This window comes from Garra rufa, chromosome 16 (assembly GCF_049309525.1).
Source record: "Garra rufa chromosome 16, GarRuf1.0, whole genome shotgun sequence".
Lineage (NCBI taxonomy): Eukaryota > Metazoa > Chordata > Actinopteri > Cypriniformes > Cyprinidae > Garra > Garra rufa.
Window position 1 is genome coordinate 33,006,987 of NC_133376.1, and position 17,133 is coordinate 33,024,119.

The 17,133-nt window shown below is 37.5% G+C and overlaps 1 protein-coding gene and 1 long non-coding RNA gene across 2 annotated transcripts in view; one reads left to right on the top strand and one right to left on the bottom strand.

Annotated features, from left to right (window-relative positions):
- Positions 1-17,133, bottom strand: part of LOC141288850 (uncharacterized) — a 90,079-nt gene that overhangs the window by 35,801 nt on the left and 37,145 nt on the right. The window lies entirely within an intron of this gene.
- On the top strand, positions 451-3,741 carry zic3 (zic family member 3 heterotaxy 1 (odd-paired homolog, Drosophila)). The gene is made up of 3 exons (XM_073820870.1): positions 451-1,688; positions 2,675-2,838; positions 3,105-3,741. Exons 1-3 carry the CDS (start codon positions 689-691, stop codon positions 3,285-3,287), a joined length of 1,347 nt encoding a protein of 448 aa, XP_073676971.1. The 5' UTR covers positions 451-688; the 3' UTR covers positions 3,288-3,741.

Consider the following 17,133-nt stretch of genomic DNA (forward strand, 5'->3'; position numbering starts at 1 on the left):
ATATATATATATATATATATATATATATATATATATATTTTTTTTTTTTTTTTTTTTTTTTTTTTTCTTAGCTTTTTAAAGAGGCTCACCAAAATTGTATTTTAAGAAATGAATTGTCAAACAACTCCTGAAAGTTTATGTAACTTTGGGAACAGCTGACGTGCTAAGCACGGGAAATAAACAAGCCTTTCTTACTGAACCGAAATAAAGTCCCGTTGCTTTACCTGCAAATAATGCCAACAGCAACCAATCAAATCTACTCACTGAAACGAACTGCCATTTTCAATACTAAACCATGCCAATCAACGAACATGCAGCCAATTAGCGCCTTTCCTAGCTGTCACGTGACTAAGAAAGCGCTGTGCTTTCATTGGACAGCGTAGAGCTGCCTCCCGAGCTCATTTATGTGCAAGGAGTGAGTGATTGACTTTATCAGTCCAAGGACATCATTCGCCTGGAAAGGGGGGGAAGTTTGATCCTCTTTCTCACGGATCCCAGTTACGGGAGTTTTTCTCCCGTTTACCGAGACCCGGGATTATCATTTCGTTTTCCAATTCAAGGTTTCTTTATTCGAGCTTACGTGAAATTGTGCTCAGTTTACCGTTACCCACTTCACTCCACTAAACTGGGGTTTCTCACGTTTTTTTTCTTTCTTTTTTTACTTGCTTTTTTTTTTTGATTGAGCCCAATGACTATGCTTCTTGATAGCGCTCCTCAGTTCCCTTCACTAGGAGTAGGGGGGTTCGGAACGCCTAGACACCATGAGTTGGGAAACCGAGACCCCGGACTGGGGCTCAGTCCCTTCGCAGATTCATCTCACTCGGCTGCCTTCAAGATAAGTCCCGTTACTCACGATATCGCCTCCAGCCAGTCATCAGCGTTCACACCGCAAGCTACTGGATACGCAGCCGCGCTCGGACACCACCACGGAGGACAAGTTGGTTCTTACCCCGGTGGAGCATTCAATTCAACCAGGGACTTTCTCTTCAGAAACAGGGGCGCAGGCATCGGAGAGACCGCACCGCCGAGCGCCCAGCATGGAATCTTTGCCGCTTCTGCTGGGAGTCTACATGGGCCCCCCGGAATTTCGGACAACCCGGGACATCTGTTGTTTCCTGGACTTCACGACCAGAGCGTGAGCCACACATCACCGGGAGGACATGTTGTAAACAGTCAAATGCACCTGGGTTTACGCGGGGACATTTTTGGCCGTCCAGATCCGTACCGACCTGTGGCAAGCCCTCGGACGGACCCTTACGGCACAGCTCAGCTCCATAACTACAACCATCCCATTAATATGAACATGGGGATGAACGTGCCCACACACCACGGTCCGGGGGCCTTCTTCAGATACATGCGGCAGCCTATTAAGCAAGAATTGTCTTGTAAGTGGATAGATGAGAATCAGATGAACAGACCCAAAAAGACTTGTGACAGAACTTTCAGCACAATGCATGAAATGGTGACACATGTTTCAATGGAACACGTTGGCGGCCCAGAACAGAGTAATCATGTTTGCTTCTGGGAGGATTGCCCGAGAGAGGGGAAATCCTTTAAGGCCAAATACAAACTCGTGAACCACATCCGAGTGCACACTGGAGAGAAACCGTTCCCTTGTCCGTTCCCTGGTTGTGGGAAAATCTTTGCAAGATCAGAAAATCTTAAAATTCACAAAAGAACTCACACAGGTAAGGCACTCGTATTTCCCCCTCTTTTGATTACCCACTGTTTTTTTTTTTTTTTTTTGGAAATATAAGTATTAATTTAATAATATTCCAGCGGAGTTATTTATAAGTAAATTGCAGTTCTTTAAAAAAAAAATAAAAGTAGCAAGTGCAATTTCTTGTAAATTAATTTTAAAGTAAATGTAATATAAAGTTTAACATGGAGGGAAAATGCCACAACTACTTTAACTACACTTTAGGTTTGGAGAAGTTAATTACATTGGTCAAAGCTTATTTTGATCACATGACCGTTATTACGAAATTTAGTTTCTTATGCTCTTATTTTTCGGTTAAGCAAAATATGTGTTTTGTTGAAATGTAGGCTATATACACATTGCAACCTCTTTGAGGAGATGAATAACACAGAAAAATTAAAATGCAAAGCTGCATGCGTTGTTGTGGAGCGAATTTGTGAATGGACTGTCCTCTTGCATTTGTGAAGCTATTCCTGATGCTTGTGGCTATAAAGTTAGAAATAGCATGGGGTTTGTGTATTGTGGATGCATGAATAAAATGCTTTACATTGGTCTGAGAAAGTATGAAGTGGTCGAAGTGCATTTAGTTTGATGGCTGGATTTGTGCCTAAATAATTGACCCCTTTCGAGATGCACATGAAATGTAAAGCAAGCTGTTGAGCAGACTATATGGTTACACTTGGCAGACAAGTAACGTGTGCAAAAAATTGTTCAGCAATTGCCACACAGTTTACACGACGATGCATGGCCTGTTGGTTTGCTAAAACGAATATAAAGATTCTTGGTGAAATAAAATAAAGGATAACAGCAAGGACTCTCAAGGAGCGTGATATGTTGGTAATCAAAGCATCTAGCGTGAGCGCAACACGGCCTGTTAATTTAGAAAGGCACATTACATAACTGAAAGTTGTACTGAGCATCCGCTCCATTAAAAAGTTATATTACTAAAACTTCAGTGTTTGCTCTCACTTGCAGGTGAGAAGCCATTTAAATGCGAGTTCGACGGCTGCGACAGGCGCTTTGCGAACAGCAGCGACAGGAAAAAGCACATGCACGTGCACACATCTGACAAGCCATATATCTGCAAAGTGTGTGACAAGTCCTATACACACCCCAGCTCTCTCAGGAAACACATGAAGGTAAGGGCCATTTTCTGATTTTGCAAACATTTGCCAGATAGCCTAAATCACGTAGATACATATTTTTTAAAAATGTTGTAACCCCTTAGATAAACATAATATGCATTATACTAACAGTGCGTTTACACTCATTTTACACAGGCCTGATAATGTTCTGTATTTTGATTCACAAATAATTCATAAATCCTAAACATAAGGTGTAGTACAAGAGTGTTATTTCCTCGTCCTGCCTGTGTGTCATACATCTATGCCCGTTATAATTTAAGGTACACGAATCACAAGGCTCAGAGTCGTCTCCAGCTGCTAGCTCTGGATACGAGTCATCCACGCCGCCAGTGCTGGTTTCTGCGAACACTGAAGACCCGACAAAAACACCCACGTCTGCAGTGCAAAATACATCTGCACACAGCGATGGACTACCACCTAATTTTAACGAATGGTACGTTTGAAGCTTCAAGCAGACTCTCAAATGGTGGACCAAAAGGTTGAATTAACCTTTAAAAAACTATTTACGCTATGGCGTACAAAATGGCATTGAAACAAGAGGAAAAGATGAGAGTTCGCCAGCAGGCCTCGTCCATTCTCAGGATTCGAAATTTGACTTTATTCCGGGTTCGAAGAAAACTAGCAAGGCATAAAATAACAAAATAACACTTTCTAAGAATAAATGGTTTTCCTTTAGTTTTCAGATTTCAGATGATTATTTTATTTTTCATTTTATGTATTTTCTGAAAAAAATATTTAAAAATAATGGCAAAGAAAGAATATTTCACGGTGTTTTATATTAAGGTGACACTCACATCACCTTTTGATTGATTGTTAAAACTTCAGACAGTCTTAAGAAACGTGCCAAAGTCTTTGTCTTGAACTTGAACAAAAAATAATAAATCATAAATAAGTATATAGCCTACTCGTGAATGTATTTCCTTGTTTGATGGAGTCAAATCTGTTGTCCAAGTCCGTTTTCAGGTGGAGAAATGTGGTATTAGCTTACGATTGTTACCTTTGAATATAACGTTGCCTTTGTTAATAATGATGTAAATACATATCCATGATGCCATATTTATCAATTTGTAATTTAATTATCGGCGAAAGAGCCGACTCTTAAATGATATTTATGGAAATGTTTTCTAACAAGACTGTACAGTTTTGAGTCAATAACCAGTTTTAACGATGAAAAAGGGAGTCAGTTCTAAAGTTCCCACGATACGATTGTATCTTTTTTTAACCAATATATGTGTCTTATCTGGGTCGTAAAGTATTAATTATATTAATATTATGACATGACATGATCTATAGTTTCAAGTATGCATTTTCCAACGAAAGTTCATGTGAGGACCGGCATAAAAAGAAATAAAAACATTGTTTTTTTCCCCCTCCTCCTTAAAATCACTGATGAATCAGCCATGATATCGAGACTATCTGGTTCTTATCAAAATAACTTCTTTTGTATTTTTTTTCTTTACTCTTAGCATCAGAGTATAGACCATATCTCTATAAGGAACACTTACAAATTCGAGAGGCCAACTGACCAGTGTTTTCATCGACACGCCAATTTTTTGACCAGATACACCATGCAATAGCATAGCTTTCATTCATGCATCAACTTTGAACTCGTGTGACAGTGTTAAAGACATTATATTCTTGGGTTTTGAGGTACAGCCATTTGAATCAGTATGGTATTCCATTTTTGATGGTTCCAGAACTGTCTTTGTGGATGCAAGTCTGTGTTTAATGTGTCAAAGAGGAGCAATGATCTGTCACAACAGTAATCTCAAAATAAAACTTTTTGTCTGTCAGTTTGCATTGTTTTAAATGTAGTTCTTCTGTGAATATAGCGTGTTGTTTGTTATGAGTACTGTGGTATAACATATAGAAAACTTTGATTACACATTTGCTTGTTTTATGTGAATAACTTCTCCAGATGTGGAACTGTATGTGTGAATGAAATTTAGTATTAAGAGTACTAGAACTTTTTAAGGTGGAAAAGTGAGGGAAAATATGTGTTCAGTGACACCAAGAGTTACAGCGTTGCATTGTTACATATTTTTTAAGAGACTAAAATTATGCATATAAATATATTGTGCTTATGAACATGATTTCAAACCACCAGCACTACTTTTGAAAACAAACGTAAAAAATACAGTACCTCGTAAGTAACGTGATATATAAATACGTTTATTTAAATAATTTAATGAATATATGTTTTATATACTATTTTCTATACGTTAAGTTAAAAGAAAGATTTATTTCAGCCACCTTCGATGTATCTTCAGCCCTGATCTCATACAGATCTGATGTACAAATGGAGCTTGAATGTGATTCTGTGACATTTTCTCGTGGAAATGGGTCACGCATCAAGTTATTCCTGAAAAGCACATGTTTAACTGATGAACTGTGTCACTGTGCCATTTTCGAGGCAAACGATGTTACTTCAACATACCTATTCAAAATTCAGCAAAATCTTGTACTTTCTTTCGAAGTAGGGTTATTGTTTGTTGGTTTGTTTAACAAACTATTTATGACAAAATGTGAACAAGTTTTTGACTGGAATTAAAACCAATTCTGAAATGTCACAAATCAAGACCTCAGTTTTTCTTTTTCATTTCTTTATTTTGCTCTTTTACTCTGGTTCTAACCATGAACTTAAAGCATACGCCCTACTCCAGCCGTACGAAGCAGCAACACACTTGAACTTGACAGCAAGATGCCGCCATCTTAGCATCCTGTTTCTTTGAGGGACGAAAAAGTTCAAAATTGTGTAACGTTAACACAGCTTACAGCCGTTTTTAGCACATAATTATTTAAGGACCGATCTTGGGACCGTGGGGAGTACACATGCAAGAACGGTGCTAAGTTTAAGTTTGAAAACTCTCTGCCGAGATACGCTAAGCTATTCTCTCGATTTCAATTATGTAGGCTGGGCTTGGCAGACATTCATTCAAAACGTGTGGTAAAAACTAGAAAGATTGTACTATAGTGGCAGAATGTGCATTTTTTTTATTCCACAGCATTACAAAAAGACTTATTATATTTTAAATTAAAATATATAGCCTAACAGTGCAGCACCAATTTAGACATTGCTGCAGAATTTAAAACAAATGATAGAAACCGTATGCAAAGTATTTAATAGCCTTATATTTATTGAAACAATAATTCAAAATTAACCCGCTATATAGAAACACGAAACAATAAAAGTAAAAGTGGTGAACACGCAAAATATTTTTCACTGAGTCAAGTTTACGATTTATAGGCTACATAGGCAACCAATATTTTTTGAGGACCTGCCGGGCTTTTTTCTCCTTCCTCGCTTGGTATGCAGTATTTTAGTCCAACCCCCATAGACTCCACCCTCATATCAAACCCACCCCCATCTTCAAATATAAACAGTTTTACACATTCATTTAAACTGAATCTTTTCTGATTTCTGCGCAAGCGCAGTTTTTTCTATTTCACACAACATTTTTCTCCTCACGCCATCGGCTGGAGTCTATCTGACATACGAGGTGACGTCACAACATGGCGCTGGCTGTTTTGCTGAGGCACCCCGAAACACCAGCTGAGCTTGACTAAATGGGCACACTCGACTTTTTTTTCTTCCCGTCTATTTTTTAAAGCTGTCCCGAACAACCAAAACTATAGTAGCGTTAATATAAGAGAAGGTTTTGTCCTCGAACAAAACCTGTCTAAAGAACGTCAGGCTGTTTATTACGAACACTGAAAACGATTAGAAAATACGTCGGCACTGCAGTCACGTGGAAGGAGTTTGAAAAGTAGCGGCTGTTTGCCGGATGAATTTAAGATCCGTTGTAAATAAAATGTTGGACAAGCAGATATGAGAAATGTGAGGTAGGGGTTTGGTTTAATTAACATGTAGTCTAACAGAAAATGTTATCAAATAGGCTTACATACATTTTACTTAACTTAGAACTTAACACTGAGATAAGTATTAGGTAGACGCATTCAAGTATTTATGGGTTGGATGAGCGTTCTGGCTAATACTAATTTAGGGTCCTTTCCCTAGTCCTCCCTGAAGCCACACTCAATCTCATTGCTTTGCTGGCTAAGCGGGGTGGCACTGTCTAAGAGGATAAACCGACACGAGCAGGTTCCAAACGCTTTTTGTCACGCAACTGCGTGCGCGATCATAATAAACTCAGGAGTTACCTTGAACGTGGCGGGATGCAGTCAGCACTACATGTTACCACCAGCTATAGCTTTTTCGCGTTATACTTTACTTTTTAAACATTAGAAACACCCAAATACGCCATCGCCACACACATACAGCCCTGAGATGCAGACATGAATCCAATGCCGTCAAACAAGTTGAGCCTTTGGTAGTCAACGTAAACGGTTTCCGCTGCAATGTAAAAAAATAGTAGGCTACCTAATTATTTATTCCCCCTTGTTGTAAAAAGAAAGAATGTAGACTCAAAGTTACAGCATTACTTGTAGAAAAAATAATAATAGATAAAATATTATCTACAATTTTGACTGTGTTTATACAAAAAAAAACGTTTTTTTGTGCTTATGTAGCTACAATACGCTATAAGATAAGTGAATTTGGCTGTATTTGTCTTTAATTCGCTATTTACCAAACAATACAAGAGTGTTGTGGAAGGTACAGACAATTTGCACGTCAATTAACCCTTTTCAATGCGATCTACCGATGCTTATTCACCTGCAGGAAAAGCGATGAATATGCAAAGGTGCTCAATATGACTGTTAATCCAGGATGTGTCCTTTCAAAATCTACTTTGGATGTGCTGCAAGCCCATTGTAATGTAAACGAAAGGCAAATGGAGCCGTCATTTACCTTGATGATTCGTAAAGTTTGCGTTTAAATTGATTTACGCTTTACATACCTACTGGAATAAATATGGGCTTTTTTCAGGTACTTTAAAAAAAAGACAAGACGATTTTACTGCCAGAAGTCCAACAAGTGTTAACTGTTTTTTTATTTATAAGCAAACCTGTAACTTGTTCCTTCCTCGTCGTTTTTGTTATGCGAGTGGACATTTTATGCACTGTATCGCCTTATTTTCCACGGGTTGTTAGCACAGATTCAGATGGAAAATTGCATTCTAAAATTCGCGTCATATTAACAGCTTGTTTTCAATATTTGAGGCGATAGATAGATAGATAGATAACTGGAAACTACTTACTTGCGAAATAAACAGGCAGATTAAAACACAAAGGATAATTATTATTTTTAATTTCAGTGGACACAGGCCCATTTTAACAAGGAACCATAAAGAAACCTAATAACCTAATAAAAAAACGTCATCAAAGTCGGCGCCTATGAAAACTGCTTATGTTTCCTTCACTGAAATGCATACCCATGCGATTATGTTTTAGACTATGAGAGTAGACGGTGATGCACAGGGGAAATTTAGGTGTAACACTTTATTACATACAAAAAGAGTTATGGGGGCTTTTAGGACGAACCTTTTACTATGATGACGTTAATATATTATACCTAGACGTCACAAGCTATATTCTCATAACGTGCGAAGCAAAAGACAGGGTAGGATGAATTCCCAGACCCAAATACTTTTCTCACTCCAGAAATAGTTTAAAGTATTATTTGCGGGTCTACATGGATGTTTAAATAAGAATGCTGCGAATCAATTTGCACCTTAAAAGAGAGCGAGTACAACTGTTTTTCTGTCACAATGAAGGCAGTCCTCCTCCAGCGTTTGTATCTACAAACTTTGCAAGGAGTATATATAAATTAAAAATTATGTAGGCGACCAGGGACACCAAGGTCAGCACAATTAGTTTCATATTAAATATCGTAGCTTATTTCTCTTTTTTCCAATCCAAATGGGTGCATTAATGTCCAGCTTTGGAGAAAACCCCTGATCCTTGCAGTGTAATTTTCGGTTTCATTGCATTCATTCATCGAGTTTTAACATTTATTTTATGTAGATTGTGAATACATTTGGAATCAAATTAAACAATAATCTCAGAAGTGATCAATATTAAGCATTTTACCTAAACTTTAAGGGAGTTGTGTTTATTTGTTTTAAGGAGGAAAGACATAAAATCACCTGAATCTAAAATAGCTCAGTTCAGCTGGAGCTTGGAAAATGTTCTGTATTTACATAAATGTGTATACATCCCTAACTGCTATATTAATAATATTAGATATTAATAATAATAGAATTATTATTGATCTAAAAGTTGGTTCCACTGGTTTGCCATCATGATCACTTATCAAATTAACAGAGGACTCACAGAGCTAGGAACAAGGGTCACCTGCAAACAAGGGTCAGGGGCTGCAGGGGGCGAGAGAGCAGGTGCTAGAGGTTAGTGGTTTGGAAGCCTAAATAAATACTAAGACTTAAGTAACAATATACAAAGGCATAATAATTGGGACAGAAAGTATAACTTCTGCTTCAGCTAACCTAACATGACTATTGACTCCTCAATATTCAGTCTTTTCAAATGAAAGATCCCAACTTAGACGTTTATTAATTGGTCAAGTCATATGCAATTTTTGTTTTTCATAATTTACTGTTTATATATTAGTAACTGAACAAGATACAAGCAGTTCTATACTGAAGATTCAGACTGTTGCTCATGCAGGTAATGATTTATTGCCTGAGGCTACTTCAAAATAGTTGTGTACTCACTTTTTTTTTGGTATCACAAAAAGTCATTATGCACACTTTAAAGCGTGTGTGTGGGTACGCACAGGTATAGAGGCTATCAGGGGGTGGGCGGCCAGGTGCTGTTGGAAATTGCTTGGCTATTGCCAAAGAGACCTCATGCCAGGATAATGCAAGGTCCAAAGGTGCACCAGAGTCAATCCAACCCTTCATGCTGCTTACCTCTCAATACCCCAGGGCCAATCTCCTGTGTAATTGTTTTTCCGGTTTCATCTGTACATTTTGAGGGGCATTACAGAAAACGGATCACATACTTTGCCATCGCTCTTTTTATTTATTTTTCCCCCCTAAAACCGAAGGAACAGAGCACAAGTTCCTGTAAATTTGTTTCTTAACCATGCAGTCTCGCAAATGCAATCACAATATCTAATACTGACAATCAATATCACTTTTTCTTGAGGGTACATGACACTGCAGTTATGTTTAATAAAAATCTAAGTTTCTCATTTTGTAAATAAATATGAAGATCACCACCTAGGTAAGTTAATTGGCTGTCAAATTCAAAGCAAAGCAAGTTAGCCATTTGAAAGACAAATAATCATCTCATCAGTGAAAACCAGTTAATTAATTTCCAAGTTCTAAGTGAGAAAAAAACTTTGCCTTATATAACAGGCTGATGAAGACTCCAGCGGCATTTTTTTCAACGCAATACTTAAAACACTTTTTTTGCAAGAATATTATCCTGTATGTTTAATATCTGATAAGCATATGCAAAACAACATAATCGTTATATTCCAATGCAAAACAGGTAGCAAGCAACCGCTATTACTCTGACTTAAATACCTGCACCCAAAAATGCGAGCGACTTGAATTCACAGATAATGCGATTTAACGTTTTAAACAAAACAAAGCATTAAACAGCCGTTCGAAGTCAACGCTAACTACAACAATAATAATCATACACGCATTTCCGTGCAGTAGAAATGTACATTTTATGTAAGAGCTTGCATTAGATGCACCTTTTTCTGTAAAACTAAATAGTTTTTAAGTCACGCCATACTTTGTCAATGTTTGTCATAAATGTCACAGGCAGCCGGCTTAACCCTGTAATTCTCACAAAAAGAAAAGTCAGAGCATAGAGTTATTAACAATTCACTTGGCAAGTCCTTGAGCAACTCACTCGAAATGAATGTCAAAGAAACTTCAATCATGCACTATAGGTCAGATTGCTGCAATTTCCCTGTCTCAGAAAACTCGAAAGCGTTCTGCTTTTTTGGTAGGCTAAGTGAAAACGTGAGGAAGGAGTAAAATTCATTCGTTTAAAGCTTTCAGATTAAAAGTTTATAGTTTAATCATGGGCAAAAGAAACGCTCATTTACACGTCTTTCTTACATTAGGTTATATAGTGAGACATCGTATTCTTAGTTAGGACATTTAAAACAGATCCAATTCAACTCTTAAAATCTGCAGCATGATATTTAACCACTAAGTTACCAGAAGAGTTTTCCCTCAGGTTATTAATAATACATTATGTCGCCAGTCTGGTTGTTTAATTTAATATGCCGCCGTTCCTACATTCGACGCCCGATTACATCATAAATTAACAGGAACGTGAAGTAAACCGCTCATCATGTAAAACGCCACGTCTTAACGTTTAGACATGCTGAAGCAATAGTGTGTTTTCCGACTAATATATTCTGAATATTTATTTATTCAAAGCTCACTTTATGAGAAATATATGAGTCAATATATATGAACTGAGCATCTATTTCACACGAAGTCAGCTTTAAGTTTGAGGAAAAAACCCGAACACTAATAATGTAAATAAAATACACAAGTTGTCCGTGAAATTCGCAATATAGGCTAGGCCTACATTTTGCTTTCAGTTATCAGCACGTTTTGGGAGAAAATTTTATTCCTATTTATAAATGATGTCTGCGTTTTTTGTTTTAATTTCGCCAAATGTGCCTGCGCCCTGAATGATTTTGATACATCACCTAAATAAGGTGAAATCTGGGGCATTTGGGCTCAAATAGACTGGATGTCGGAGTCAGTGAAGTGTAAAATTGCAACACCAGACAGCCAGCATAATAGCTCAGAAGGGGGCTAATGTTCATGCTACATTCACAGAACATTTTTATAATTGCTAAATTAAAAAGGGCTATGTATGTATGCAGTGATTTATATTGTGCTTAGTGCTTTTTAAACTTATTTGCGCATTATAGGCTACTCCTGTTTGAAATTGCTAATAATTCTCTGCATTTGTCACACACATATACACTCATATCGATAAAGCCACTTTTTTTAAGTGACAACACTGCCCTCTGCTTTAGCAGAAGCTTCAGGGCTTCTTTTCCGTTCTCAATTCTTCCTCTGAATGAACTTGAACAATGTTTGGGAAGATAAGAATAACACAGCATTTAAAGCAAACAGATCAAGTTTAAATGGCCAAAAATTAATCAGATCACTTAAAAACGATAATTTAACTAATCATAATCAATACTGACAGGCAAAGCCAAAAAGAAATCTTGGAAGCAAATCATCAAAACAGTTTCATCTCTACAAATTAAAAGCTTCTACGCTGTATAAACACCTTGTACACTAGTGGGATTTTTAATACTGAGTCATGGACAGTTCAGCAGACAGACTACTGTCTGAACATAGGACATAGACAGACAGACAGAACATGTAGATTAAGGTTTAATCCATGTCAATTATTAATCCATGTTTAATTCCAGCTTCCCCCTGAGAGTGGGAGAGTGGGACCCTATTAAAAAAAAAACTCAAACTCAAACCATTCATTGTAAGATCCGGCTGAAGGAAAGCTGATGTACATCCTTTGGTCCACTACACATCCATCAGACCTCTCATCAAAATGAACAAATCCAACATCCACAAATTAAACTTCAAGGGAGGAGTCAAAATAACTTCTAGAGTACATCTATGGATAAAAAGTGGCAGAAACAAGTCTGTAAAAAATTATATATCAAATGTTTCAATTCAAAAATAGAATAGATGCATTTGTTTGACAAAGCCTTATTTCTTCCTGATGCACTTTACAATTCCACATTTGGCTGCGCAGAAACATTTTCTCTCTCGATGGTCTCTTAAGAAGAAACATTAAGAGATACTCATCACCCCCAACTGCAAGACTTCAGGAAAAATTACTATACCCTTTAATAACATACATTAACCGCAGCTGCAGTCTGAGCCGCTTCAGTTCTCACTGGTCTGCATGTCACATGCACTAGGCAACAACCAGACTCCCACAGGGGATCCAAATGTCAAAATAGTGACTGATTATATATCTTCATCTAGAATATAGAAGTAATACTTCTATATCCATCCTTAGGTTATTTGAAATGTTACTTGGGGCGGCGGGAGAAAGTAGATATGGCATGCACGTAAAAGATTCAGAGGTAAAATGTTTAGTGCTTTAAGATGTGATGGAAACTAGCATTAGGTTAAAGATGTTAAACACCGGTCGGACAAGATTGAAGATTGGTTGTCTCTTATTGTGCATGTTTCAGTCATTCTGACGTGCATTCATATCTTTCTATTCCTGCCTGACACATTTTCTTTTCAATTAACCATTAGACCTGTCATCTCCTTTACTGCACACACATACTTGTTTTTTTTGCACAGAAAATTGCTCTCCAATTAAAAGTAATCAAAGGCTGATGAGTAAAAAGCCTGGCTATTTCATGCTTTTATTTATTTATATAATTGTTTAAGCAATTTTCTCTATACTGGATGACTTTTGATGGCCAGCGGATTGGCAGAACAAAGAAATTGTTGTTCGGAGTCACTAATTATTTAAAATATTTATTTTAATGTCAACTCAACGGCAAGTTGCTGCATCCCAAAATTAAAGCTATCCACACAAACTCCAAAACTTAACGCCACAGATATTTAATGGCACCCTGCATAACGCCCTTTCAAATTGGAAAGTTTGACAGCAACCCACAAAACGACTGACTTGATATGTTTTTAATTAATATGGGATGACATGCTCTCCACTGAGACTACCTTGGGACCTGAAGGAGAGGCAGGGACAGCTGTGTAATTACTACTCTCACATGTACAGAAAGTAAATAATTTATTGCCTATAGTAGCCATTAAGTGAACAAACACAATAAGCTCTATAACTACCCAGCAATACCTCAAGTGTGATGAAGACAGCTTTTTACATTCTGCTGAATCAGGAAGAATATTTTGTTGAGGCATTTTACTCTTACCAAGAGTAAGAGTAAAATGCACAATATGAAATCAGTTTCTGAAAATTAAAAATGCATGTGTACAATATTCACATATATTCTGGATCTGTTTCAGTGCATCTAGCCATCAAAAACATTGTGGTAGGAGGCAAATGGCCAAAAATGCAGGAGTGGCTGCCAAGATGCTCTAAAAGTGAAACATTTATGACCTCCAATAATAACATTAAATGTTCCTGTAATAACATTTTGAAAGCCATTTCTCTCTGGTGATTTACAATGGATTTCAGGCTTCAGCCTGTAAATCAAATATTGGCCATACCCACACATTTGTTAGCTTGTAGTCAAAGGCTGTTTTCAGCAGCATAAACGGCTTAACGTCAATTATAATTTGTACTGGCTGAATTTAAAATCCCTACATCCACAATACACAGCAACTCAAACAACAGCGCACTGATACACTGTAACTACATGAGCGCAGCATCCAGACTTCCCACACACAATTATGTCTCATGGCATCCGTCTCTGGAGACTTTACAGGGGACATCCTGGAGACAGGCGCTGGAGCGCAGGCCTACCTCATATGTCAGCACTCTGAGTGCATGGATCATGACACCTCCATTTATTTTTAAAGAGAGCGCACTGTGTGCGTGTAAACTTTGAAAGCGCCTAATAGATTTGTTAAAGTTTTAACTACAAGAGAAGACTGATTCAGAAGAGCATGCAGAGCATAACTGTTCACACATTTGCATCTGACCTGCTCATGCACGGGTCCTGGGAACAGTAAAGAGGTGTGTACAATCTGAAGTTAACATGATATCACAGTTTTTTTTTTTACTTGCCACGACCACATGTGGAGTTATGAGATCTCTAGCAAGTGTAAACTCAGCAAGGAGTCTGAAATACGACTGTACGAGCACAGAGAGGTTCTCTACAGTTACATCCACTCATGTTTTGAAAAGTGCTAAATCCTGAAGAGAAACTAAAGTTTCTGTGAAGTGTAAATATAAAATACATGATAAAAAAATTGATAAAAGTGATAGTTGTTCATGAGTCCCTTCATAAAAATCCGTCAGCTCCCATAGATTCTCTGGTTTTTCAGTATTTTTGTGTATTTGAACCTTTTCCAACAATGACTGTATGATTTTGAGATCCATCTTTTCACACTGAGGACAACTGAGGGACTCATATGCAACTATTACAGAAGGTTCAAAAGCTCATTGATGCTTCAGAAGGGAAAACAATGCATTACGAGCCAGGGGGTGTAAACTTTTTAACGGAATGAAGATGGGTACTACATTTTTCTTATTTTGCATAAATATCATATATTTTTCTCATTTAGTACTGCCTTTCAGAAGCTACTCCAGAAGATACTTACATGTTTTCCAGAAGACAAAATAAGTGAAATTTACCCAGATCTTCAAATTCAAAAAGTTTTCACCCCCAGCTTTTAATGCGTTGTTTCCTTCTGGAGCATCAGTGAGCATTTGAACCTTCTGTAATAGTTGCATATGAGTCCCTCAGTTGTCCTCAGTGTGAAAAGATGGATCTCATAAGCATACAGTTGTTGTTGGAAAGGGTTCAAATACACAAAAAAGTTGAAAAACCACAGAATTTGTGGGACCTAAAGGATTTTTCTGAAGAACAGCCGGCAGTTTTACTGTTCAGGACAAACAAGAGACTCATGAACAACTACCATTAAAAAAAAACACAGCTGTGGATCATTCAGGTAACAAAATATTTTTCTTGTGGACTGTATGTAAACGCCTTATTCTGAAATATCTTACTCAGGTCAATACTAAATAGAAATATCATGCATTTTGTATGATCCTTCTTATTTTGGTGAAATAATTAACATTTTGCAGATTCTGCATGGTGTATGTAAACTTTTAACTTCAACTGGATAATATGTTTAAATATATTTTCAAAAGTAATTATTCCTGTAATGCAAAGCTGATTTTCAGCATCATTACGCCAGTCCTCAGTGTTGCATGATCCTTCAGAAATCATTTTAATGTGCTGATTTAGTACTTAAGAAATGAGAAAATAGAATAGAAAGTTAAAAAAAACAGCATGTTTTAAAAATGTACATTTCCCTGTCAATTTATTGTAACATATACTATATATTTCATTTATATCTATTTGTTTGGTTGGTTGGTTTAAAAAAAATGCTTACTGATCCCAAAAGTTTGAACTGTAATTTTTATGGTGTTTTTTGTTTTTTTTCATACATGTCATTGGAGTCATTGGAAAAACTACCGTAAAGCTCAAATTGCAGACTGTACACCAGATAGCCTAGCGCTTGCATCACTTCAACCATGCAACAAGGTCTGTCCAATATTTGCAACATGTGTGCTTGTCTTCACTCAGCGAGAGCTCTGTCTGTCCTTGCTTTCTTTGTTACAGCCCCCGTGCTTTGTGCCGTGTGTCCTGCATTTGGTCTCCCGCCTTTGCTGGGGCCACGAAGAACTCTCCAAGTTTCCATTCATGCTTCTCATTACTGGGGCATGTTGAGGTTTTATGGAGCCTTGTAAACCCTTGAATTACTGCACTTTAAAATAGATTTTGACACTATTATGTGACTGTGCTTATGGCAAAGCCTTTCATTGCTAGACGGAGGACTCATAATGGCGGACGACAAAAGAGCATGACTTGTTAATTATTTTTAACTGCCGGATAAAATGATTATGAACTAGGTAAAAATGCACAAAGGGCCCGTAAGGGGGTCAGACACGTAATGATGTTTCGTCAAATAACAAATGTATACATTATTCAGTTAAAAAAAAAGGTAAAAAATAGTTTAGTATCTATTCATTATAAAAGAACTCAAAATGAAAACGATTATTACAACACTATGAAACTGTGACATTACCTAACTGAACTGTTTGCTGAGTAAGAGTCTTGTGACTATCTGTGCGTTTCTCCTCCCAGGCTTCTTTGAGACGGGAGCCGTCTGCTGGGCGGCAGAGCGGTCAGAATAGAAGGTGGCAGCCAGTCAAAACACTGCCTGTTATTCCAGCCAGGGCCCAAGTGCCAGTGAAGAGCTTCTTTTCATGCGCCCTTAATGTGGTAAAGTGATCTGCTGCACAATAGGGACACTCAAGGAGGCCATCCCCAGCAAACAGGCCAAAACAAACAGCTCCCCAAGGCCTGGCTGCCTCACCCCCGGCCCCCCGAACACATCCCAGGACCTCTCAGGTTTGCTTCAGTGGGCACGCAAACAGAAATACACAACATCCATTCCCATGCACACACAGTTACTGGATATGTACACAAATAACAACCACAAACAAATAAAACACGAACACATGCTGCGACAAATAACACGCGTACCACATGCAACCACACATACTCTGAAAAAATATGCTGAGCTCACACCCTCATTTGGGGTATCAAAACAAGCAACAGTTCTCAAATCACAATGAAGAAAAATGCCTCATTAAAGGGAAATAAAAATCTTGAAAAGA

Bases quoted from the DNA above. Each gene is read 5' to 3' on its own strand.
- zic3 (XM_073820870.1), top strand. From the start codon at position 689: ATGACTATGCTTCTTGATAGCGCTCCTCAGTTCCCTTCACTAGGAGTA. The intron at 1,689-2,674 runs GTAAGGCACTCG...TCTCACTTGCAG, and splicing joins TCACAAAAGAACTCACACAG to GTGAGAAGCCATTTAAATGC. The intron at 2,839-3,104 runs GTAAGGGCCATT...TTATAATTTAAG, and splicing joins CTCTCAGGAAACACATGAAG to GTACACGAATCACAAGGCTC.